This window comes from Nestor notabilis, unplaced genomic scaffold, assembly GCF_000696875.1.
Source record: "Nestor notabilis isolate BGI_N333 unplaced genomic scaffold, ASM69687v1 scaffold1077, whole genome shotgun sequence".
Classification (NCBI taxonomy): Eukaryota; Metazoa; Chordata; class Aves; order Psittaciformes; family Psittacidae; genus Nestor; species Nestor notabilis.
The window spans coordinates 2,269-26,570 of record NW_009936725.1 but is presented as its reverse complement, the minus strand read 5'-3'; the positions used below and the strand labels follow the sequence as shown (position 1 = coordinate 26,570).

Sequence of the window (24,302 nt, the reverse complement as noted above, 5' to 3'; positions counted from 1 at the left end):
TGATTCTGCCTGGTGGTGGGCACTGCAGCTGGTGGGAACCTAAGCCCTTCTTTGGGGAACAGCTGAGGAAATGCGACAGCACAATCTGGGTAAGAGAAGCCCTGGCAGTAGCTCATACCACTGTCCCACATCTATGGGGACATTACAGAGGTGGTGGAGGCAAACCCTCCTTGGAGGAAAGCAGTGAAAGCACTGGAGGCAGGAGTGGTAATCTGTGATAAGGTAAAAAAAGTCCCTGTGGGATGTAAGGATAGATGGGCCAGGAGTGACGTGCCCCTCCAGGGCCCAGGCTGCAGGTGTGAAGACTTACCTGCAAAGGCTTCTGTTTTGATCTGTTGTACTCCAAGACATTGCTAATAAGTTTTCTCTTGCTTGAGTTCTAGCAAAATAAGCTTGGAGGCATCAGAGGGCCTGTAAGAGATAATGCTGACAGATCTACCTTGAAACTCCAGCCAAGCAACTTCTTATCATAGCAATACTAATAATTATTATCAGATATATGATAAATGTGTTCTAACTTTTTATTTTCCTAATGTAAACCAAATGTTATTCTCCTTACCAGTGGGATAAATAATGTGCTGTTTTTCTTTTGGAGCAGGACTATAAGCTACAGACTTTATGAAATTCACATCTTACTGTAAAAAAACTTTTTTCAAAAACTTTTTCTTCATGAAATCCATTACAAATGTAACTGCAGAAACTGCACAAAATGGCAACACAAATATTTCTTCTTCAGGTTTGATCTTAAAGTCCTTTCCAATCCTAACCATTCTATGATTCCCAAGAACAGCTCAGACATGGACTGTAGCAGAATAAATAGGAAAACAAGTTTTTTTTAGCACAACCTCTCACTTCACTTTTCCAAGCTGAACCTGCTTTGGAAGCCTGTTTTCGAACATGGGTCTTGTAGTGGCCTAAAAAATAGTTAATATTTGTTATGCATTGATATGCCTGATTTCTCTTTGTCTCTAGACTTTGCCCAGCTCTCTAAATAAAATGTCTCTTCTTTTTACTGCTACCACCCCAATATGTCTGACCTGTCCAGTTGTTCTTTAGAAAAAAGTCACCAGTTCCAATTATTAACCATAAGTTTTTGTAATAGAAGTTTAAAAAGCATTGTAAGGGAAGGGGTAATTATTCTTCAAGCCTCAGGAGAATATTAATTTCTTTGTTTATATTTGTTTCTCCCACAGTTCTGAGGCTATGGGCGCTTTATGAGCCAGCAGTCCTAAAGCTGTGAATTGATTTTTAAGGTATTGTCCACAAGTGCCTACCAAAGATTTCTCTGTCTTTCAAATGATCTCTGTGTCACAATAACTTTCCAGCCATCCCCTCGAGAATGCTACTGAGATGGCTTCCAAAACCTCCAGCTTCCTTCTACTCTTTGAAGTGTTTGGGGTTTTTTGCTTGCAGACCAGTGGCTATGCATATTAAAGGCTACTTAGCTGAGGGAATTATCCAAAGTGACTGTGGGCGAAGGCTGCTAAATTGTAACCCAAATGCAAACGTGAGGAGCCCAAGATGTGTGCTACCTCATATTTGAGTCTTCCATGGTGGTAAACTAAAATCATCACTTCAATATTCCAAGGAAAATTGTGTTGTCCTCCTGGGCTCCCACAGAACTAAGAAAAACTGACATTCCCATCTTTCAGCATTTGTCCAATTGCAGAAAACAACCATCGTTGATAGCTTATGCCAGCCTCTCTTTTCTCTTAGCCTGTGTGCAGCAGGGAACCTGCCAGCACTTACTGAGCACATCACCTGGTTGCCTGAAGACCAGGTCATAGGGAGCTACCTGAGAACTCCTTTCCCTTATCAAATACTGAGGTATACATGTATGCATATTTATGTGGCATGCATTTTCATGTTAACAAAGAGTTAATAAACCTCTCCATGTGGAACACCAAAGCAGTACTCTTAAGAGTGTTGAGCAACAGTCTCTTTTTCCATGTTAGAAACCATACAGCCAGAAAAAACGTGCACATGTAGAAAACCTGATACCCAGAAGCATAAAAAATGGAAACTGCAGAGGTCTCAATGCTCAAAGCTGAGGTAGTCTGAACTACACTCTAAAATCTTCTGTCAGTTCTGCTGACTTTCTGTTAGTCTGATGCTTAAGGGATGTTTAAAACTCAGCAGCAGCTGATTTTCTGAATTGCTTGGATTAAAATATGTCAGCACTGTCTGTTTCTTTGCTTGCATATTTTCTATGTGAAATTTAATTATCTGGTAATTTAATATCAGTATGAATCCAGCCATGGATCCTCACTCAGTTCTAATCATCACCAGAATTTGAAAAATATGGTGTGTCACTCCTGTTCTAGTAGAAGGTCACAGCAGCTGGTGTGTAGCTCAGTCTACATCCTGATTTGTTTGGTTTTTCAGCATGTAAGTAAATGCAAGATTACAGCAGCATGCCTTTTACTCTCAGCTTCTTATCTCAGATTAGTTCTGAGATTTCAAAAGTGAAGGTCTTTCTGCAAATATTTATAAACACACACAACGTGTCGTTTCTGGCCCTAATTTTAAACTTGGATTCTCATTTTTTTTTACCATAGACACTTTGTTTATACTCCCTAATTTGTCTTGTTGACAATATTTATAAAATCTTAGTATTTATAAAAAGGTCAATGAACCTTTGAATAGGAAAAAGGATTTTATGAGCTCATTAAGAGAATGGTGGCAAAAGGAGGTGATTTCCTCAGAACAGACCTATGGCACATTCATATTTATTTTCAGTGAATCATGCTGTAGAGCACAAATAATTGTCCGTAAAATTGGACAGGAGTTCTCTAGTACACACATGAATAAAAAAGGTCAATATGCTGGTGCAATGAAAACACACTGCGTTATGACTCTTGTGGGAGAGTTCCAGGCAGACAGCTTGCTGGAATAGCTGCTGGCCAGCTGAGCACACAGTAAGCCACCAGTTAAAACATGCCTATGTTCACAATAATCTACTGTGGAACCTGTAAGTGAAAAATCAATCAATAAATCACAGCATACTCAAATTAACTCACATAATAAATAAGGAAAATAAACAGCCCCTTGCCTTTGAAAAACTATTTCTCAGTGCCAAAGCATGACATCTCTGATCTCTCAGTCCTGATTCTGAAGGGGAATATACAAAATAAATGCAGGTGAGGAGCCTGAAAGCTTGTACTGGCAAAGTTTTAGTAGAGAAGGCTGCAGAGGTGGCCTCTATGAGAAGACACCAGAAGTTTCCCCCACGTTTGACAGAGCCAGTGACAGCTGGCTCCAAGACAGACTGCTGCTGGCTAAGGATGAGCCCATCAGCAATGATGGTAGTGCCTCCATGATAACATACTTAAGAAAGACTAAAAAAAAGCTGTGCAACAACATCTTTGATAGAGGAGTGAGAATATGTGACAGAAATATGCCTGCAGACACCAAGGCCAGTGAAGAAGGAGGTGGAGGAGGTGCTCCGGGTGCTGGAGTTAATATTCCCCTGCAGCCCATGGTGCAGACCATGGTGAAGCAGGCCACAGTGCAGCAGATATCCACACTGCAACTCATGCCTTGAAGGAAGCTGTGACCACTTAGAAAACATGCCAAAGCAGGCTCCTGGCATGGACCTGGGGCCTCATGGAGAGAAAAGCCCATGCTGGAGTAGGTTTGCTGGGAGGGACCCATGCTGGAGCAGCCTGTTTCTGAAGGATGCACCCCATGGAAGGGACCCACACTGGAGCAGTTCATGAAGAACTGCAGTCTGTGGGAATGATTCCAGTTGCAGATGTTCATAAAGGACTGTGTCCTGTGGGAGGAACCCCAGACTGGATCACAGGAAGAGCATGAGGGGAAAGGAGCAGTAGAGATAATGTGTAATGAACTGATCACAACTCCCATTCCCTGTCTCCCTGTGCCACTGCAGAGGAGGAGGTAAAGAATCTGGGAGTAAAGTTAAGCCCAGAAAGATGGGAGGAATAGGGAAGGTGTTGTTAAGGTTTAGTTTTATATCTCAAAATCCTACTCTGATTTGATTGGTAATAAATTAAACTACTTATGCCCAAGTCGGGTCTGTTTTGCCCACAATGGTGACTGGTGAGTGATCCCTCTCTGTCCTTATCTTGATCCATGAACCTTTTATGGTATTTTCTCTCCCCTGTCCAGCTGAGGAAGGGGAGTGATAGAGAAGCTTTGGAGAGCACTCGGCATACAGTCAGGGTCAACCCACCACAATACATTCATTTATATATTTATTTAATTAATACTTTTGTCATAAGTAGGTTTTCCATTAAAAAAACCTTAAAGCTGATTCTGTAATAAAATCAGGCAAAATTAAAAAATTACTTTTAGTAAAAAAAGAAACATATCAACCTAAAAATATACCCAAAGTACATTTTTTGTTAGCTTTTGTAAAAATTAGAATCATAGAGTCATAGAATAGTTAGGGATGGAAAGGACCCTGCGATCATCCAGTTCCAACCCCCTTGCCATGAGCAGGGACACCACACACTAGACCATGTTGCCGGAGGCTCTGTCCAGTCTGGCCTTGAACACTGCCAGGGATGGAGCATTTACCATGTCTTTGGGCAACCCATTCCAGAGCCTCACCACCCTCACTGTATAGAATTTCTCCCTTACATCTAATCTAAACTTCCCCTGTTTAAGTTTGAACCCGTTACCCCTTGTCCTACCACTACAGTCCCCAACAAAGAGTCCCTCCCCAACATCCTTATAGGCCCCCTTCAGACACTGGAAGGCTACTATGAGGTCTCCACGCAGCCTTCTCTTCTCCAAGCTGAACAGCCCCAACTTTCTCAGCCTATCTTCATACAGGATGTGTTTGAGCCCCCTCATCATCCTCATGGCCTCCTCTGGACTTGCTGCAACAGCTCCATGTCCTTCTTATGCTGGGGACACCAGAACTGCACACAGTACTCCAACTGGGTCTCACAAGAGCAGAGTAAAGGGACAGGATCACCTCCTTCTACCTGCTGATCACACTGCTTTTGGTGCAGCCCAGGATACGGTTGGTTTCTGGGCTGCGAGCACGGACTGAAGCCGGCTCATGTTCAGTTTCTCATCAACCAACACCCCCAAGTCCTTCTCTGCAGGGCTGCTCTGAATCTCTTCTCTGCCCAGCCTGGAGCTGTGCCTGGGGTTGTGCCGACCCAGGTGTAATACTTGTCTTGGTTAAACTTCATGAGGTTGGCATCAGGCCACCTCACGAGCGTGTCCAGGTCCCTCTGGATGGCATCCCTTCCCTCCAGCGTATCAACCGAGCCACACAGCTTGGTGTCGTCAGCAAACTTGCTGAGGGTGCACTCAATTCCATTGTCCATGTCACTGACAAAGATGTTGAACAGGATTGGTCCCAACACCGATCCCTGAGGGACACCACTCATTACCCCTCTCCATCTGGACATTGAACCATTGACTACAACCCTGTGTGTGGCCATCCAGTCAGTTCTTTATCCACTGAGTGGTCCATGCATCAAATTGGTGTCTCTCCAGTTTAGATACAAGGATGTGACATTGTCAAATGCTTTGCACAAGTCCAGGCAGCTGATGTCAACTGCTCTGCCCCTGTCCCTCAGTTCTGTAGCCCCCTCATAGAAGGCCACCAAATTGGTCAGGCAGGATTTCCCCTTAGTGAAACCATGCTGGCTGTCACCAACCACCTCATTGTTTTTCATGTGCCTCAGCATGCTTTCCAGGAGAATCTGCTCTAAGATTTTGCCAGGCACAGAGGTGAGAGTGACTGGTCTGCAGTTGTCCAGGTCTTCCATTTTCCCCTTCTTGAAAATGAGGTTATATTTCCCTTTTTCAGGAACTTCACCTGACTGCCATGATTTTTCATATATGATATGACAGTGGCTTAGCCACCTTTTAGTTTGAAAGGGCCTCAGAAGTAGCTCTGCCAACTCATTAGCAAAACAGACTTTAGAAAAGCAGTCAGATCCCTTGTATTGAACTAAAAATATTTCTGCCTTAAAATCCTGTTTCCATCTGGTGACAACTTATCAGTCGAAACATACATAGAACATTTGAATCTACCATGGGATATAAAATGGGAACTTCATCTCCACACAGAAGTCTTTTAAAAGTAATTTTGATTAATAACCTTAATTTCTATCAAATTAGCAACAGATTTTTTCAAAATTAAAATTCTGAGTAACACCAAAAGCAGAGTGGAAGTCAGATTGCTTTCTGAACAATTGCATGAATTGCTTATAACAACCTTTTCTCAAAGGCATCAGAAGTTGAATAGGTGCATGACTCTGCTAATATTTGCTCTGTTTCCAGACAGTTTGTGTCTGTTTCATTTGGAAAACTCCTGATTTCAATCTTGCCTCTGAGAACTCCAGCAGACACTTCACAAGTTTTCTTCCAGCATTTTGAACCCTTGAACACAGCTATTCTCTGCAGTATTTATTAGAATGACTTCCTTTGTCAGGTTTTATTTTGTCAGAAATTTTAACTGAATATAAATGTATTTCTGTTTTAATAAAAATATAAACTAGCAAATAAAATTCTCCATAGAGAATAGTTAATAGTTTGGGGTGGGTTGTCGTGTTTGGTTTGGTTTTTTTTTTTTTGACTTCTTTTCTTTTCAGTTCTTCCAAATCACAGAAAGCAATGTGAGCAAATAGAGAAAATTAGGCATGGTTGAAATGTTAGGGTAAAATAAAAGAGAGCTTCTAAATCTCTGGCTCAATACACATGACATTACAACTCAAAACAATTACAAAAGTTTTCCCAAAATAACCGAATGGCTATGCTATGAATGCCAGAACAAAGCTTCATATTGCCTGTGTGACACACTATGAGATTGGGAAGTGTTTGTTGTCAGCTCCTCAACAATAAATCTAAAGATTGTTTATGGGCAAAAGCTGATGATTAACATTAGCAGATGGCAAGACTATCAGCCAAAAGAATAGAATTTCAAATTTATTTCTTACCAACTGTGCCTTGTTTATTTTGTGTAAACTCAGACTATGCTTTCTGACTGCATAACATATGCCACTTGGAATTACATTTAAAATTCTTAAGAAAAAAAATCTAGGAGTCATCCAGAGAGGAATAGCAAAACTTAACAGATGTCTAAGAAACAAAACGCTGTGTGGGCTCTTCGAAGGAGTTATAAAAGAGTGCTCACAAGGAAGGGTTGTCCTACCTTGCAGGGAGGAAGGCAACACACGAGAACTGCCTTCTGTGAAAGGCAGCTGAAATATGATGAGCTCTGCAACTGGTTGGTATTCACATTTAAATGTTGAAGTGTTCCCCAGTATCTAAGATGCTTTTACTGCTTGTAAGTCTTACACTACACCTGACATTTTGCACTTCTGACTCACTACTTAAGCTGCCTTTCAAGAGGATCCCAAGTCCTACCTGCTACTTCGTGGTTGTACTTAGCCATGCACCAGCCATGATCCAGCCATCACAAGAAGGTAGAATAAACACATCTGACCGTGCAGCAAGACCCAAGGTCTCTGCACGCATTCATCTTGTGCCTTGGGTAGCAAGAATGAAGAGTGAAAAGAGGCATGAAATAGAGGGAAAGGAAGATACCCCATAGGGCCTTTAGATGTAATTAACAGGGGAAATTAGCACAGGAGATAGGCTTTGGGGCTGTGCAGTCAGTGTGGATTTAGGATGTTGGGGCTACTGTGGGCAGCTGTGGAATAGCTGAGTACGTTTGGGAGTGTAGGAGAACTGACAAGATGGGGAAAGGTTTGGGACAGGGCTTGTGTGCACACCAGAGCGTTTGCCCTGACAAGATCACTGTACCATGTTGTTACGGAAGAGGACTCAGAGGAGACTACCCGTAGACCAGCCTTTCAGGCTTTGCAGGCAGGGAATTCAGGTCAGATGCCACTACAGGTCAGATGCCACTCAGAAGCTCAATAGTCATGCCTGGGACAGGCTTGCTCCTGCTCATGTAATTAGCATCATGACGTGCCAGGACACATCAAGGTAAGCAGATGGCCACTGGCTTCTTTCATAGAGTATCTGAGACACTAGCTGGCATCAGTGAGGACATTGCTTCCAGGAGCCTTCAGAAAGCTATTGTTGCCCTAAGCAAATAAACCAGCATATGCCCTATGTGGGTTAATTGGTATTTTAATGTAACAATTTCTGTATTAACCAGAAATAAGACTAGATAGGGTGCCTTCTTCAGCAAGACAACTCTTTTTGCTTAAAGGCAGGATTCTTAGCGTGTGACAGAGGCAGCAGCACCACAGCATTGTTTAGAATAACCCCTAGGAATGGAACTGGCTGACAGGAGCTGATAGACGAATTTTCTCTTTGTTGATTCCCATAGTCTTTGCAAATTACCTGTGGTTTTGCTTCTCTGACCCATGAAGATAGCTAGTCAGGCTGTCGGCCCGTGTGATTCTCTTTCACTTCTTTAGCTCACTTTTTCTTTGGTACCTTGTAATACTAAAGAAGCTTCTCTCTGCTCAAAAGGCAAGAATAGCAAGGTTTATACATCCACTATTGACCTATCAGTCTCTCCCACTACACACGTAGTTTGCTTTACCGTGGTTTCCTTCTGTCATACCTTTACTTCTATCTGCAATATCCCTCTCCCTTCCCCTCCCTTCTCATTCTTTCCCTTCCTCTACTTCTCCCTCCCCTCCTCTCTTCTCCCCCCTGTCCCCTTCCTTCCTCTCCTTTCCTTTCCCTTCCCCTCCTGTAAAAGGGATATATAGTTGCTCTTAAGCAAGCTTTTTTCTTACTATACCAAAGCAGAAATTGCAGAAATTAGACCATCTTCCTGCTCAAATAGTCGTATGTATCTTTCTGATCGCTTAAACATCCTCTACCATCCTAAAAAGTTGCTGGTGTGACTTAACACATTGCCCAACATGTTCGCTAAAAATACTAAATAGCTTTGGCCATTTCTGCTTTTTCTTTTTTTCTTTTTTTTTCCTTCTCTTTTTCCTTTTTCTTTTTCTTTTTCTTTTTTTTAACCTCCCTTTCTTAACCTCTTTTTTTTTTTTTTAAATTTATAGCGATTCTTAGGATGATTCCAACTTCCAATTTATTTAATATCATCTGCATCAGTTAATATGGTGCTAAAGAGTAAAAGTAAATTAAATTGTTAAAGAACACCTTTGAAAAAACTCTAGTTCCATTCCAGAAAAACATCATAAATAGAGATGGAAGAAATGTTAAAAACACAGTAAAGTGGGCCAGTGAGGTAGAGAAATATTTCACAGGGGGCATAAGAAACCAATAATCAGTCATTACCCTAACACACCTGGATTAGGAAGCCTGTCAGCGAACACAGAGCACCAACACATTGTCAGAATGTAGAATGGGTAGCAGAAAGCATGACCTTATGAGAAGACAAGTAAGTTTCCTCTGTATGTGCTCACAGTGGAATGACTTGAAGAAATAAACCCTTCTCTGCGGAGGGATTTATCTTGATGTCAGAGAAGAAACTCACTGTGAAAGTAGAGAGGCAGTATGCAAAGCCACCTCTGGGTTAAGGTGCTACTGCTCTGAGATAAATGCAAATGCCATTCCCAATTCTCTTGTACCTGAAACTGCATTCCCTCAATTCCATCTGGGAACTAAGACTGGAATAATCCATGCTGGATAACTGTCTGCACAATCTGCACAGAGTTTGAAGATTTAAGAAGTAGCTATTGACATTTGGTTTGACTGGGGAGAGGGAGAACCTGAGAGACGACTGAAAATTTGAAGCTACAGACAAGACAGGGGAAGACATGTGTCAGAGCAGAACTATCATGCTTTGCATTCCCTTTTGCCTCCAGGTATGAAGAGGCTGTCCTACTATGGAAGCAGAGCATTAGTTTCCCAATCAGTGTCAGTTTCAGAGCTCCCCAGTTAGCCCGTAAGTAAGATTACAACTTTTTATGTTGCACTCTGAAAGGTTTTCCTAATACTGCACTTATTAATTGAACAAGCTCACACAAGTTGTTTTAGGAAGTTAAAATTTTTTTAACATTTTTACATGACAGCAGTATGTTTTCTTTGTGACCTAAAATGTCTGTTTAGCATTTCCACTGAGAAAAACGTTGAAACAATTGTTTTCCCTTTTAGGGAGTAATTAGAACCATTTTTCAACAGCAGTTTATTTATGAAATTTGAAGGGTGTTTCATTGAGGAAACCTCATTATTAGACAGCACTTACCATATACAAAAGTACTAGAGGGAGAACATGAGTGAATTTCTACAGGATACATTTGCTGGCAAATCAGTGAAATTGAACAGCCAGAGACAACATGACTCGTCTATTTTCTTGGTAAAAGCTGGCTTTATAAATGTAATGAGTAGCTGTTCTTTATTAAGAAAAAAAAAAATGCATTGGCCAAAGCAAGGGTAGTTTAGCACACCTCAAATCATGTCAGAATGGTTAAGCAACAGTTACCTGCATCAGTAGGTACTTTGCCAGCCTTTTTTTTTTTTTTTTTCTTTCCAGTTTTTGGCTTGTAATGGAAAGAGAAAACAAAAACAACTCTACCCTTGAAAGAAAACACTGTAGGCATTTTTAAGCTGCTGAAACACATGTTGCCACATGAGAAGTTGTCTCCTTCCCTCTACTGCGCTCAGATAGCTGTTAAAGTGACATGCACCTCGTCAACATGCTCACATTGGCAAGCACATACTTGGTTTCAAGAATCCTCTTTCCCACTGTCTTGTATTTTTTTATTTCTGCCTCATTTTGCATACATAAAGTTAGGCCATGGGTAAGTCCATAAGTTTTAGACTGATACTTGAACCTGTAGAGTCCGTAAAACACATCAGTGGTCTGTATGGACACCAAAGGTGTCACAGCCATTTTGAATGGTACTGAATAAATCCAAGAGATGGGAATCATGGCAACTGTGCATATGAGTGTTTCTTTCTACACAGTGTGCTTGAAGGCTTAAATATTGTATACATAAATTCAGGATTCCATTTCAGGGATCAAACACTCACTTTGCAGTAAAAGCAAATCTACTGTTTTTATTTTCTGAAGGTACCCTAAACCCAAGAATTGGGAACTCCAACTTGTCTGTTGCCTCTAGAAATTCAGTTCCGGCAGAGACATGAATTGCCTCTAGAGAACAGAGTCAAGTCCTGTCCAGCATGCCTTTTTGTTCCGGACTTGCCTTAGTGCCATGCTTAAGGCTCTGAAATAAGAGCAAGACTCAGAATTTCAGGTAACAGCTAAACCACCCCTTCTGATAGTAATACTCTGGGCACAAGTAACATTCTGTCCCTATACTTTGAAAACAAGAGAAGAGTGACACAGTATCCCATCCAGATCAAGCTGCCACAGGCAACATGCACTGCAGCCAACTCGTTAGCACTTTGAACTATAATAATGAAAAGATGTACAACTGCAGTATTAGGCTGCTGTATGATGGTATTTACATCCACTGAAAGGGTGCCTTGATTTGAAGGGAAGATGTCAACGGCTTTTTTTTTTTTTCCTATTGGAAAAGCTGAAAAAATAACTGGCTTTTCAGTTGCGTTAGTTTCCACGCATCAGGGGAAAGAAGGGATATGTTGTGCTTAAAGCGTTCTGTGATTTTAACTTATCTCTAAAAAACACGCTTTGAAAGATAAAGACAGAAAAAGGCTTCCAAATGAAACCCTCCATAAATACTAACTTCTGGACATTTCTACTTTATGTTGTAATTGAGAACAGTAGTCGTAGACTTCTGTTTATCTGCATTATGATCTTAAGGTTCTTTTCAACCCTAACTATTCTATGATTCCATGCTAACATCTACATTTCATTTTCAATATTTCTTCTCTCCAATCCCCAGATTTTGTTCATAGTTTGCCAAACTGTCCTCGGAGAGGCTGGAGCACTTAAGGTAAAGAGCAAATTACCTTTATTCCATCAAAAAACCCCAAACAAAATCAAACCTGAAGATATAGTTTTATCCAACTCCTTAAAACCAGATTTACATTTAAAATACAGACCCCTTCAGTTCTTCATTAAATTAAGATCTTACCTTCTTCTGTCTCTGCTTGAGAGAACCAACACTAGACAAATGGTTTATTCACATTTTGCTACCACCTATCTTCCCGTACAGGTGAGGGAGTGCTGCTGTTGTGTGCTGCTCTCAAATCTTCTAGCAACAACCATTTAGTCAAAAAAAATTCGTATGTGACCTCTTGTCGTGTTTTAAGCCCAGCCAGTAACTTAGAAACACACGGCTGCTCGCTCACTCCCCCCCACTTCTTCCTCCCCCTGCTTGCGAAGGGATGGGGAGGAGAATCAAAAGAATGTAACTCCCACGGGTTGAGATAAGAACACTCCAGTAACTAAGGTATAGTACAAACCACTACTGCTGCAACCAATAGCAATAATGATAAGGGCCCATCTATATGTTGCATCTCTGCCCTGATGGCCTGAGGTGTCATGGGCCCACCAGGCTAAAAATAATTCACCCTTATGTTGCCAATCTAAGTCCATCTGAGCCACCTCAATCTTAGCAGCTCTATCCATTTGTTGGTTGTTCTGGTGTTCCTCAGTGGCACGACTCTTGGGAACATGAGCATCTACGTGGCGTACCTTCACCACCAGGTTCTGTATCCGGGCAGCAATATCTTGCCACAGTGCAGCAGCCCAGATGGGTTTACCTCTGCGTTGCCAGTTGCTCTGCTTCCATTGCTGCAACCACCCCCACAGGGCATTTGCCACCATCCATGAGTCAGTATAGAGATCACGTGCTGGCCATTTTTCTCGTTCAGCAATGTCCAAGGCCAGCTGGATGGCTTTCACCTCTGCAAACTGACTCGATTCACCCTCTCCTTCAGCAGTGTCTGCAACTTGTCGCAGGGGACTCCACACAGCTGCCTTCCATCTCCGATGCTTTCCCACAATACAGCAGGACCCATCAGTGAACAAGGCATATTGTTTTTCACTCTTTGACAGTTCATTATATGGTGGAGCCTCTTCAGCACGCATCAGCTCCTCTTACGGTGACATCCCAAAGTCTTTGCCCTCTGGCCAGTCCCTGATGACTTCTAGAATTCCTGGATGACTGGGATTTCCTCTTGGAGCTCACTGTGTAATTAGTGCAGCCCACTTACTCCATGTAGCATCGGTCGCATGATGCGTAGAGGAGACCCTGCCTTTGAACATCCAGCCCAGCACAGGCAACCGGGGTGCCAGGAGAAGCTGTGCTTCAGTGCCAATCACTTCTGAAGCAGCTCGAACCCCTTCATAGGCTACCAGTATCTCTTTTTCAGTGGAAGTGTAGCTGGCTTCAGATCCTCTATATCCCCGACTCCAAAAGCCGAGGGGTCGACCTCGAGTCTCCCCTGGAGCTTTCTGCCAGAGGCTCCGGATGGGGCCATTCTCCCCAGCTGCGGTGTAGAGCACATTTTTCACATCTGGCCCGGTCCGCACTGGTCCAAGGGCTACTGCATGAACTATCTCTCGTTTAATTTGTTCAAAGGCTTGTTGTTGCTCAGGGCCCCATTTGAAATCATTCTTCTTCCACATCACGTGATAGAGAGGGCTTACAATCAGATTGTAATTTGGGATGTGCATTCTCCAGAACCCCACAACACCTAAGAAAGCTTGTGTTTCTTTCTTGTGAGTTGGTGGAGACATTGCTGTTATCTTGTTGATCACATCTGTGGGGATCTGACCCAGGACACCTCTTCTGCTCAGGTATCATTGAAAGGGTAAGTAGTTTGACAGTGATCCCTGTTAGCCCTGAATTATACCACCAAAAGTCTTTAGAGCACAGCAAAGATTTCTATCTTGGTGCAGAGACAGGCCTCATTTACATCATGTGCACTGAGTATGTTTGTAGCTGAATTCATGTATCCAGCTGAATGATCACATCAGATGGAACAAGAGCATGAAGGACATAAGCTTACATACTTGCTTTGTACTTACTGCTAAATTCAAGATAGTTAAGAAATGCCTATGTTTTGGTACCATCTTAAGAATTCTGCATAAATCCGTAAAGCACACTGCAGATCTCAAGTATTACTGACAGGACTCAGAGCTATATCAGCTTGTGTGTCCCAAACTAGCTCTGCTAAAAGAAATGAATGCAGCTGGAACCTTGCCAAAGAATGCAGCACTCACACCACCACTAGATCTAAGCTCTATTCTAACACAGCCAGGAATCAAGTCTGATCTGTTAGCCAGTCAGCTCTCTTCTTTAAAAAACGAAAGAAAAACAATGTACAAAACAAGTAACTCAGTCTGTATCAGGAAGAGTAGCGTAAGTTTTCATATTACAGAACATTAAAAACTTACTTTCTACAGCAAATTGCTATTTTGTAGTTTGTAGTGGGGCATCCTGCTAAAGCCATCTATTGATCACTCATTTGAGCTAAAAATTGAGTACACATATGTAAGAGCCAAATGAAAAACAGAAATACTTTTAACAGCACACTTAAAAAGGTTAAAAAAATTTTTTTTCATGCCACATTTATTCACATCTTTGCATGGGCAAAAATAATAACTCTGGACAAAGCAGTCTATTACCTCTTTTGGGAAGATAAACCAAGCACACATGAAGCATCAAAATACGTTAGTTTTAACTGATGGGAAGAGGACCAAAAAAATGAACAGCTCGAAGCAAATGGCTTTTCCACTGCAGAACAGTTGCTGTAAGCTGGCAGCATGCTTTGTCACCCTGCTTAAAGTTACAGATCCGAGACTCTGGTGCAGACTAAAACTGTAAAACTCTCAGCAATGAAAGCAAGAGTGAAACAAGCTAACATTCTAGCACAATATCTAGTGCTGTCCTGAGTACTCTCTTCCTTCTTGCAGAATATATAAGTGCATGCCCTCCATCTCTCACGGAAAAATGCCTTCCCTAAAATTTTATTCCTAGAACAACAGTATTGCCCAATTTCACTGATACATCTTGCCAAGTGTTAGTCTCCAACATGCACTTAGTTACTGCTTCAAGGCAACTGTGATGGAAAAGTTGGCTTCAGTTGAATCTAACACCTTGGAAAAGGATGGGTTTATGTATTGAAAGTTGGAATTAAAAACCTGACTGTACAAGGACCTGCACAATCTGGTCTGAAGTCAATGTTGTCCTTGAGTAGAGCAGGAATTTGGACTAGATGACCTGCCAAGATAATTTCCAATCTGCATGATTCTCTGATATGGCTCTCTTCATACTCATAGAAACTTTGAAAACATAACCTAGGATTCCAGTATTTTACCCAAGTTCTTGCCTGTAGTTTAATTCAACATATTCTGGCACTTGGGAAAGTTGAGGTACTTGACAAAGTCACTCTGAAGTCTAAATAAAAATATAAAAGAAAAAATAAATAAGACACAAATTGGGGTTTCTTTACATGCCTCCTCAGTGAATTACTTCAAAATAGTTACAGTGAATTCTCATTTTATTTCATTACTTCTATTCTATACACTAAATTTGCAATTAACAATATTTCAAAACAAAACCAGTTCCCAATTATACTTTCATTATGCTTTCCAACACTTACGCATTTAAAATACATGAAAGATATATTAATAACGCAGACTTGCAAGTGATTTGGTCAGAAATTATGAACAGCAACACCTTTTATGTTTGCCATGACTATTTTCCATAAGTGATAACCACCATACAATGATTAATGATTATAATGCACATCAATTTACAGTATTCACAAAGATAGACTTGCAAAGTTAAAGTGTGAAAAAGGCAGCAGCCTTCTCATATAGTTTAAAAGTGACTCTCCACATGCTTGTTTTATTTGCTAAAAATCATCTTCCCCTCCCCCAACTTTAAAGATATTTACTGGTGAAAACAAGGACTAAATTATTTTGAAGGCTCAGAAGTAATTTTCAGACTGGAAGTCTTGATGTACTAGGGGAAGAGAGCAAAAATTGTACATTTCAGTTGTTTGCTTGTACATAAGATAACTTATTTCTGCTCCACAAATACCTAATTCAGCAGAGACTTTAAAATGAAGGACATCAGTGCCAAATAGCAAATAGATAATTGCACGCATACCTCTGGCCTAACAAAAGACAAACTCTAGAAATAGCCAATTATTTTTTATGCTTTCTATACACTTTGAACACTGGTACTACATACATTTGTATGAATATTCTACTTTTATACAAAGTAGCAGAGTAAAACTAAACCCTGAAGCTGTAAGTATAAAGCTGACTAAAAACAGCACTTACACATGCACACATTAGTTTCTAATTTGCTTTATTCACACACTTTAGTTACTGTAAGCCTTACAAACAAATTGCAGGACAGCCAAATCTGCATTCTCTGTAACTTTACCCAAACCCAAGTTTTTGTTATTTTGTACAAAGCAAAAGATTCCTCTTTGTCATTTTCTGCTACACTGCAGCAAAGTAACGTCTTCTACACATCCGTGAATTATTACATGTATGTGTATGTTACTTTTACAATTTCTATTTTGCTCACAGTCCATTAACGGTGAAGTTGAAACATTTTTAATAGACCAGTAAACCCATCACTTTCCCACTTGCAAGTTCCTACAACTTACGAGAACAAAATCATTTGAACTGTCTGGCAGTCCAAATTAAATATCAGTTGTGATGTTCATAAAGCATATACTAAGAATTCATATTCGTCCATTCCTTACGTCAGTTAACTGGTAAGAGGAAAGGTAAATCCTCGCTCCAGCCATGTTTGAAATCTATCCCCTTCTGTATGACTGCACATTATATATACAATTTGTGTCTATAACGTGGAATTTAAACAGTCCTTTTATAATTACACTTAGGAATCTATATCCCCATTTTTAAAACAAGTTCTTTTACAGTGCAAGGAGCATCCACAGAATGGATTCTCCAAACTTAATTTTCTAAGCCATTTTAAACAAGTTAGGTTAGTATATCTCTAACCTAAACCCAACGTGCTAAATCCACACCTGAACAGATTAAGAAACATTTTGAAGCAGTGTCGAGTAAATGACTTTGGTAAGCTGTAAAACTGCCACATGCAACATATACTGTACTACAACAGCTCCAAATCCTTTATAAAACCCTAGCATTCCTTCTTCCCGTTTTATAGTATTTATGCAGTCTCTCATTCCCTCATACTGCGTATTGATGGGAAGCACTTCATAGCCAAGGTCTGTATTGTCAATTATTGTGCGTGTCCCTTGAATATGAAGGCGATGTAAAATTGTCTCCAGTGGGTAAAGCATGACATCAGCACAAAGGCTAGCTGCAAAGCTAGCAATAAGTTCTGGAAAATAAGCATCCAGCATGCTCTGAATGGAAGTAGAGCTCTCAGTTGGAAGGTTGTGGGAATTACCCCTTTTCAGAACAAACAAAACAAGCTTCTGGATGATAGAACTGATGACGTAGTGAAGAACCCCATGAAGAACAGTTGGAAAAGTCAAGACCATCAGAGGAAGGAGACGCTTGCTGTGGGGTACTCCCATGCCTACAACTCTGCCAATTCCTTCTTTCACGCAGTCCAGGATGCCAGGATTATCTCGAATTATTTCGCTCTACAAGCACAAAGGAATAGTTACAACTTGTGCTAACTATTTCATAACCATACGGACATCCACTTTGACACTTTGTCACTGCTGAACAGAGAACTCTTTTATAGAGACATCTGCATGCTACTATTACCTACAAAGCTCTACTGATACAAATTCTTTGCTCTAACACTCTTGATGGCACTCAAGTAAATGTTCTTTTAAAACATGAACCCATGCTAGAGTCTTTATTTAATGTACATTTCATTTATTTGTGGTGCTACCAAAGAAATTCAACTTCCAGGCTACTAGTGCAAGTATCAGTCTGCAAAGCAGTCATGTACTGAAAACACCTACTTCCAGAGCAAAATGACAGGGAAGTATATTTAATTCAAAAGTCCTTTTATTTAAGGACTGTAACTCTAGTTTTTGAACTTGAATGTGCATAATAAAGACTTCCATAACTGAATTTGAGTTGAAAGATAATTTTTGTATGAATTTAATAGGTCAAGCTCAGTGTTTCCATATCATTATTTGCATCTAAAATAGCACTCTTTACCATGCTGCCTCTTAGAAGACAGATAATTATTTTGTTCACATAGTGAAAATAAACAATTCACTTAGCAATTATTTACTCCATTATACTCCACCTATGACTGTATGATTAAGCTAAAGACCTTGTTTCCCCTTCTAATGTTTTTACAAACTCCGTGTTTTATCATCTCTGGTACATCCAAAATTCAGGATTTGGGAGTTCTCCTCAATGCCCAACTCTGAGTCCTTGCTGACTGTGTCCTGACCTGATGCCAGGATAAACCACCACCACATTTCTCAGTACTCTGGGAAAGGACTAACAGCCTGCAAAGCCTTCATGGTCAGACAGTATGGAAGAGAACTAGTTCAAATACTTAAGAATAAAATGTTGTTCCACACTTTAAGAACAAGTTAAGCATCATAACCCCTACTAAATTCTCTTCTCCCCCATATCGTTATAGTCACTGCACTTCAAATCTGTGCTTGCTTTTGTCAAACATGCCACCGTGTGGTTTGAAAACCTAAAGACAAAACCTGTAATGTGACAGCTACAAATTTCTACCATTTATTTATTTTGATGAAATGCATTTCCTTGGAGAAGTGTGTCAAAGGAGCACTGTTGCATAGTATGGTTTACCAGAATTAAGATAATCAAAGTTAATATAAAACTGTTATTTACAAATCCCTGAATCTTTAACTTTCACAGTTTGTAATGCATTGTCCTCTTGCAGCACAGGATTATAATGTAAATCTGATAAGCCAAGTTGCTTTCCTGCACTGATTAGTACAGCATATTCCAACTATCTATATTAAATGTCCTTTCTAATGCCAGATTTAGACTTAAGATAGTACAACTAATATACCTATCATAGTAAATACTTTTTATCTCAATTAAAAATTAGTCATAGTGTGTCAAGCAAAACAAATGCAACAACTGCAACATAAAGCTGAATCCAACGCTAAAGACCCACTTCTCTACATAATGTATAAACAGAATAAGTGTCTTTTTTAATGTTGTAAATATATATAAGTTACCTGTACAGTTTCAATCAGGCTTGCAGAATAAAAAGGCATTGCTACCACATGTGTTAAACTGTAGAAATGAACAAGACAAGAATTATGCTCATGACACTACTACAGATTTAGCAAACTATGCACCTGAAAGTTGATAAAGTTATCTACCAAATCATACCCCAGAGAAAATTAACTACATTATTAAAATGAACATCAACAAGCTAAGAAACTAACAGACTTCAGTCTGAAATTCTGTTAAATTCTATTTCCATGTGAACAGGTTGATTCAAGTCTCTCGGCTATCATAATTTAATTACTAAAAGAATCTAATATTTTAAATTAGTCAGATTCTATACAGACACAGGGATCTAGTACGAGAAAATATTTTGTGAAAGTGGTGTATGCAATCAAGATGGCTAAGAAAAATCCCAACCAAAAATTAGAAAATTTTTATCAGCACCAAGTAACCATAGCTGTAGATAAAACTAATATACTTTTAGCAGTTTTATTAATGTTTAGATAATGACATAAGTTAGTAACACACGCTATACTTACCCTTTGAGTAGAAGGTGTCCACTTATTTGCTTGAGGCTCCACTTATGTGAAAGCTCCCTAAAAAGAAAAGTGTTTGCCTTAACATGGGTAAGAACACATTATTCTCAAACATTTCTTCCACAGGCATCAACGTCCAGTTTTCATATTGCTGTTCTACATCAGCTTATGTTGTATCAGCTTATGTTGCAAGATTTCCCATAGTGGAAAGACATTTCAGCAACATATTTAATAAATCATGCTTAAATTTTAGAAGTTATTTGGGCCTATTATTCTATTAAAAAAAGCTTTTAATTATTAAAGGATATGTAGCTCTTACAGCTACTGTCTTTAGTGTGTTGCAATTATTTTGCATCTCTATGTACTAACTCTTCAAGCCATTTTCAGGGAATACTGGATTATTTTAAAGCCTCAGTAGGGTTCCTTAGTCAACACACATCTTTTTATGTTTTGGTTTGGTTATGCTGCTTCTTCTGTTTGAGGTTAATGTCTACCCAGTTGTTGTTTCTTTCCTGAAAACCTAAGTTACATTCCAACACAGACAAGACCAAATCAAATAGAATAGGTAAGACTAGAAACTGAGTATTAATTCTGTACAAACTTAACTCAAGACTTTTGGCTTTAGCACATCCTGGTAAACCAGAAGAAAATCCATGTGTTTAACACAAAGGTGACTTTAAAAAAAGTCCCGTTATAGTAGTATTTCTAGTTATGCACTTCAAATTAGGAACAGCAAACACTAACTACATTCCACTTGCCAGAAAGTGTAATCCCACGTACTTCTAGATAACACTCAAATACCAATGTATTTACCATACATTTGGTAAATACTCTAGTTATGAGGTAAAAAGATATTTCTGTCTGAAATCCTGGACACACTGAACTGTACACTTTTAACAATAGGCTATTAAGTGTCCAGCTTCAATTCTTGTCCAGGAATCACGCTCACCCACTGCCCCTAGTTACAACTCCAAAGAAAGAAACTCTTCACTCTTCCTGTAAGAACTGCATGTTACTAGGAGCTATCACTTTCCCAAATATGTAGGTCAATTACAAAATAGGAAGAAAAGAGCATTTACTATTATGCATTTTGGACACTTTGATTACATCCACTGAACCATATTACTTCAAAAATGTGGAAAATGACACCAGCGAACCTAACGTGTGAAAGCCTAAGCTGTCAGTCCACTAGGTGTAACTATTCCTGCAGAGGGAGAACAATTACAGAATGAGTTTGTCTAGTACAGAACCAAATGCAACTTGAAAGTGTTAAGACCCATTTCTGTGGCCTCACCTAAACCAGAGGGATTCTTTTATAATACTATGATATAGAACTGGAATTGACTCTCACTTTGTTGTCCTTTGGAGTTTGATAATGTAGTTAAATAACCTTCTAAACCAGATTGCTGGCACCATTGACAGCCCAAACATGCACGCTATGATTAAAAAGGGAGAGCATCCTGTAGAAAACTGCATGGGGTGGTGCACATACAAGACAAGTATTTTAGCCATATCACTTCCCCGTACAGCTCATTTGGTGGCTGTTCACATACCGTGTTGGCACAAGGATGGGGGTAGGACTGGGGAAGGAATAAGCAAGTACTAGCAGAAAAGACTGCTTCTTTTTGCAGCAGTGCCAGCTTAAGTTTTCAAGCTACTGAACAAGTGGCCCACAAGATAAAAATCCTTGCTCACATTTAACCGAAATCAGAACTATGAAAATATAAACGCTATATCACATCTGAACTTAAGGGTCCCCCACAGCAGTATTTAAAAAGCAAGAACAAGTCACACTTTGAGGAAACTGAATGCCTACGAATTTCAGTTATGTATGAGACAGCTGACCAAAAAGCTTAAATACACACTCTACACAATTTAAGTATGAAATGCTTTTGCTAATGCTTTTGACAAATACCAGAACCTGTGAAGACTTACTTTTATTAGTATGCATGCATGCACCATAATAGTAGTTAGATTAGCGAAACTAGGACTTTTTACTTTAGACATGGTATTTGCTAGTAACACTCAATAAAAACCAAAATACAAAAAGAAACTTACGAATCCTTTCATTACAGTGGAATTACACTGAAGACCAATTTGCTATGTTAGTTCTATACTCAGACCAGTAGGCAGACATATCAAACATACAAAGCTCACAGAAAGTCTCTCTCTATTTATTAATTACAAGGTTGTCTTTGCCAAGGCAACCACACCATGCTGAAAACACCTACTCAAGACCTGACTGTTCTAATCAACTGATTTTTTTCAAAACAGCCTTACAGTTCTAACATTTTGAATAGAAATCAACAACCGATGATAAATGTGTTAGAATCAGCAAAGAAAACCCCATGCAATACCTTGGCAAAGGTGTAAATTCACTGATGATGCCTTCTGTTCCCAGGGTTATGCCCTGAACAATGAAAGTGCTGCCCATTCCTTTCCAGAGAGCTCTTGGACCCTGTGTTTTGAACATGCAATATTTTGATTCTTGCAACATAAAACTCAAAAATCTTTTAATATAGTTTTTATAAAATTTCAGTAAATTCAGACTGCCTAAGGCTACAATTCTACCGCTAACCTTCATCATCGCCAAATTCAGGGGACAACTAACTTTTCAACTCTGAGGAAACTTTTTTTTTTCAGTCATTTCAAGAAGTTGTCAACAATTCTGGAGGCATATTTCTCACTGTTAATACTCTGTAATACAAGCTTAACACCATTTTCTATGAGCAAGACGTTAAAGGACATCTGTACAAAACCCATAAAGTCTTTTCTTGCTGTCTTGTCTATAGTTGCCATTCCCATGCAGAACTGGAAATTCATGAACTCTATCTTTGGAAGTAGTAACTTGGATAATCTCTTTATCCATAAAGATTGTTGTTTCAAATCCTAATAAAAAAAGTTTCAGGGGTCTTCTATTTTCTAACATCCACAAATGTTCCCCACTAAAGACTATGCTACTAAAAAAAAAAAGTTTACAATCATCTTCTTGAAACATTTCTGCCACCATAAAAATAACAAACCCTTACAAAGGGTTTTCACGATCAGTTACAGAAACAGCTAAAGATGTCAATATACAAGTGTACTATAGTAACCTTCACTGCTCAGATAGAGCCTGACACCAAATACTGACCTGTGTCTTATTGATGCTGTACATAATATTGACAATAGTAAATGGAGTGAGATGATAATTCTGAGCATGATAGTTAACCTGTTAAAATATAAATAATGACAGTTACTTATATTTGGAGATGCTACAACTGTAAAGGAAAAAGCACTTCCAAAATAAGGACTTTATCTCTGTAAAGGTCAGCTAAAGTGATCAAAACATAAATAAATGCTCACTGAAAGTTAGAGAAACAGGCAGAACTTGTATTTGTATGCTGAAAATGTAAACAATAACGCAAGCATGAACCAGAAAATACTGGAAACAAAGCATCTTTCTTGTAAGTGGGGATCTAGAAGTTGCTCTGCAGACTCTGAAACGCTTACTTGATGTAATTCATTTTCCACCATCCAAATAAAAATGGAGATGAATGTTCAGGGTAAGTTAAATTTCAGAACGGAAAATGTATGCTACAAATAAAAACATGTTAATATAGCAGCATCTCCATAAGATTTGTAAAGCTTCCTCACACTCCACACAGTATGAAAACCCAACCACAGGAGCTATGACTGGAAGAGGTAATATAAAGGACATACCTGACACTGGCGACGTAGAACAATGCAAGGATGTGCCAACACATTTTCTGTAAATAAGCTTTAAAAGAAAAGTGTGTTTAAAGCATTGGAAGCCATCATAAATTTACCATAAAAGGCTTGTTATTTTTATCTAACAAAGAGTATGTAATGGTAGGCTATCAGGTATCCATCCAAAATGCCTCATTAATTCATTAGATAATAAATAGTTTTTCCAAATACTGATTTTACATCTAGTGGCCATGGTGCTCAGGATGTGGAAAACTTTGTCAAGCTTGATTAAATCAAAGCATATAGTTCAAAAGGAAAACTGAGCCACGCCAACAGCTCTCTGCTCCTGAAGGAGATCAACGTGTTCCTGCCCTATGGCTCCACTCATTTGCTGATACTCTCCTGAGCAGAATCATCTTGATGAAGCTGGAAAGAAATCAAACAACTCTTTACATGTTACGGAGGACTAGTTCTAGTGCCCCCATTAATGCTATTTTAACAAGCTGAACAGGCTTATCAAGGGGTCTGAATGAACAAGCCTAGCTACTGCAAGGGAAGCAGCGGGAAAAGAGGGACAAGCAATTTCGTAAGACGGGATGATGTAATTTAAGCAACTCATTATGAGCTAAAACCAGTAATTTCTTCATTACTAGTCCTCCTTTATCCCTTGCCTCTCTGGTCCAGTTAGCTACTGTCTGCTGGCTTTCATAGCTAGTCAGCTCCCAGGTAAATCAACCCAAGTCGAACAGCAAAACAGTCCAGCTCTTGCATCAATTTTGTCTTCTGTTTCAGTGAGTCAAACTGGTTAAAAGAGGTTCTGATATGCATGAACGGCAAAAACAATGAGGTAAGGAGCAGGACAGGCTGATGGTCAAGTAGAAGTTCCTTCTCTTCAAGTAGAAATACACTATAAGAACCTCAACTGACAGCTTCCGTGTTGGTCTAAATGGGTAAGTGACACAAGCACTCTCATATTCTGGATAGAAACGCTTTTCTCCGAGAAGTCTCATATTCAGGTCAACAACTGTGAGTCCCAACTTTTTCCAAAACAAAACCCCTACCTTCTACCTTTTCACAAACTGCATCAGTACACTGACCAAGAAAAACCTAATCAG

The 24,302-nt window shown here is 39.6% G+C and overlaps 1 protein-coding gene across 1 annotated transcript in view; it reads right to left on the bottom strand.

The window, feature by feature from the left end:
• Positions 1-16,845: 16,845 nt before the first annotated feature.
• SLC25A46 (solute carrier family 25, member 46) overlaps positions 16,846-24,302 on the bottom strand; it is a gene marked incomplete at its 5' end in the record, with an annotated part of 8,073 nt that continues 616 nt past the window's right edge. The window contains 6 exons of the mRNA XM_010018463.1: positions 16,846-17,424; positions 18,967-19,024; positions 19,501-19,557; positions 21,855-21,955; positions 22,631-22,708; positions 23,200-23,257. Coding sequence (XP_010016765.1) covers positions 16,846-17,424; positions 18,967-19,024; positions 19,501-19,557; positions 21,855-21,955; positions 22,631-22,708; positions 23,200-23,257 — 931 coding nt within the window. The remainder of the gene's footprint in view (positions 17,425-18,966; positions 19,025-19,500; positions 19,558-21,854; positions 21,956-22,630; positions 22,709-23,199; positions 23,258-24,302) is intronic.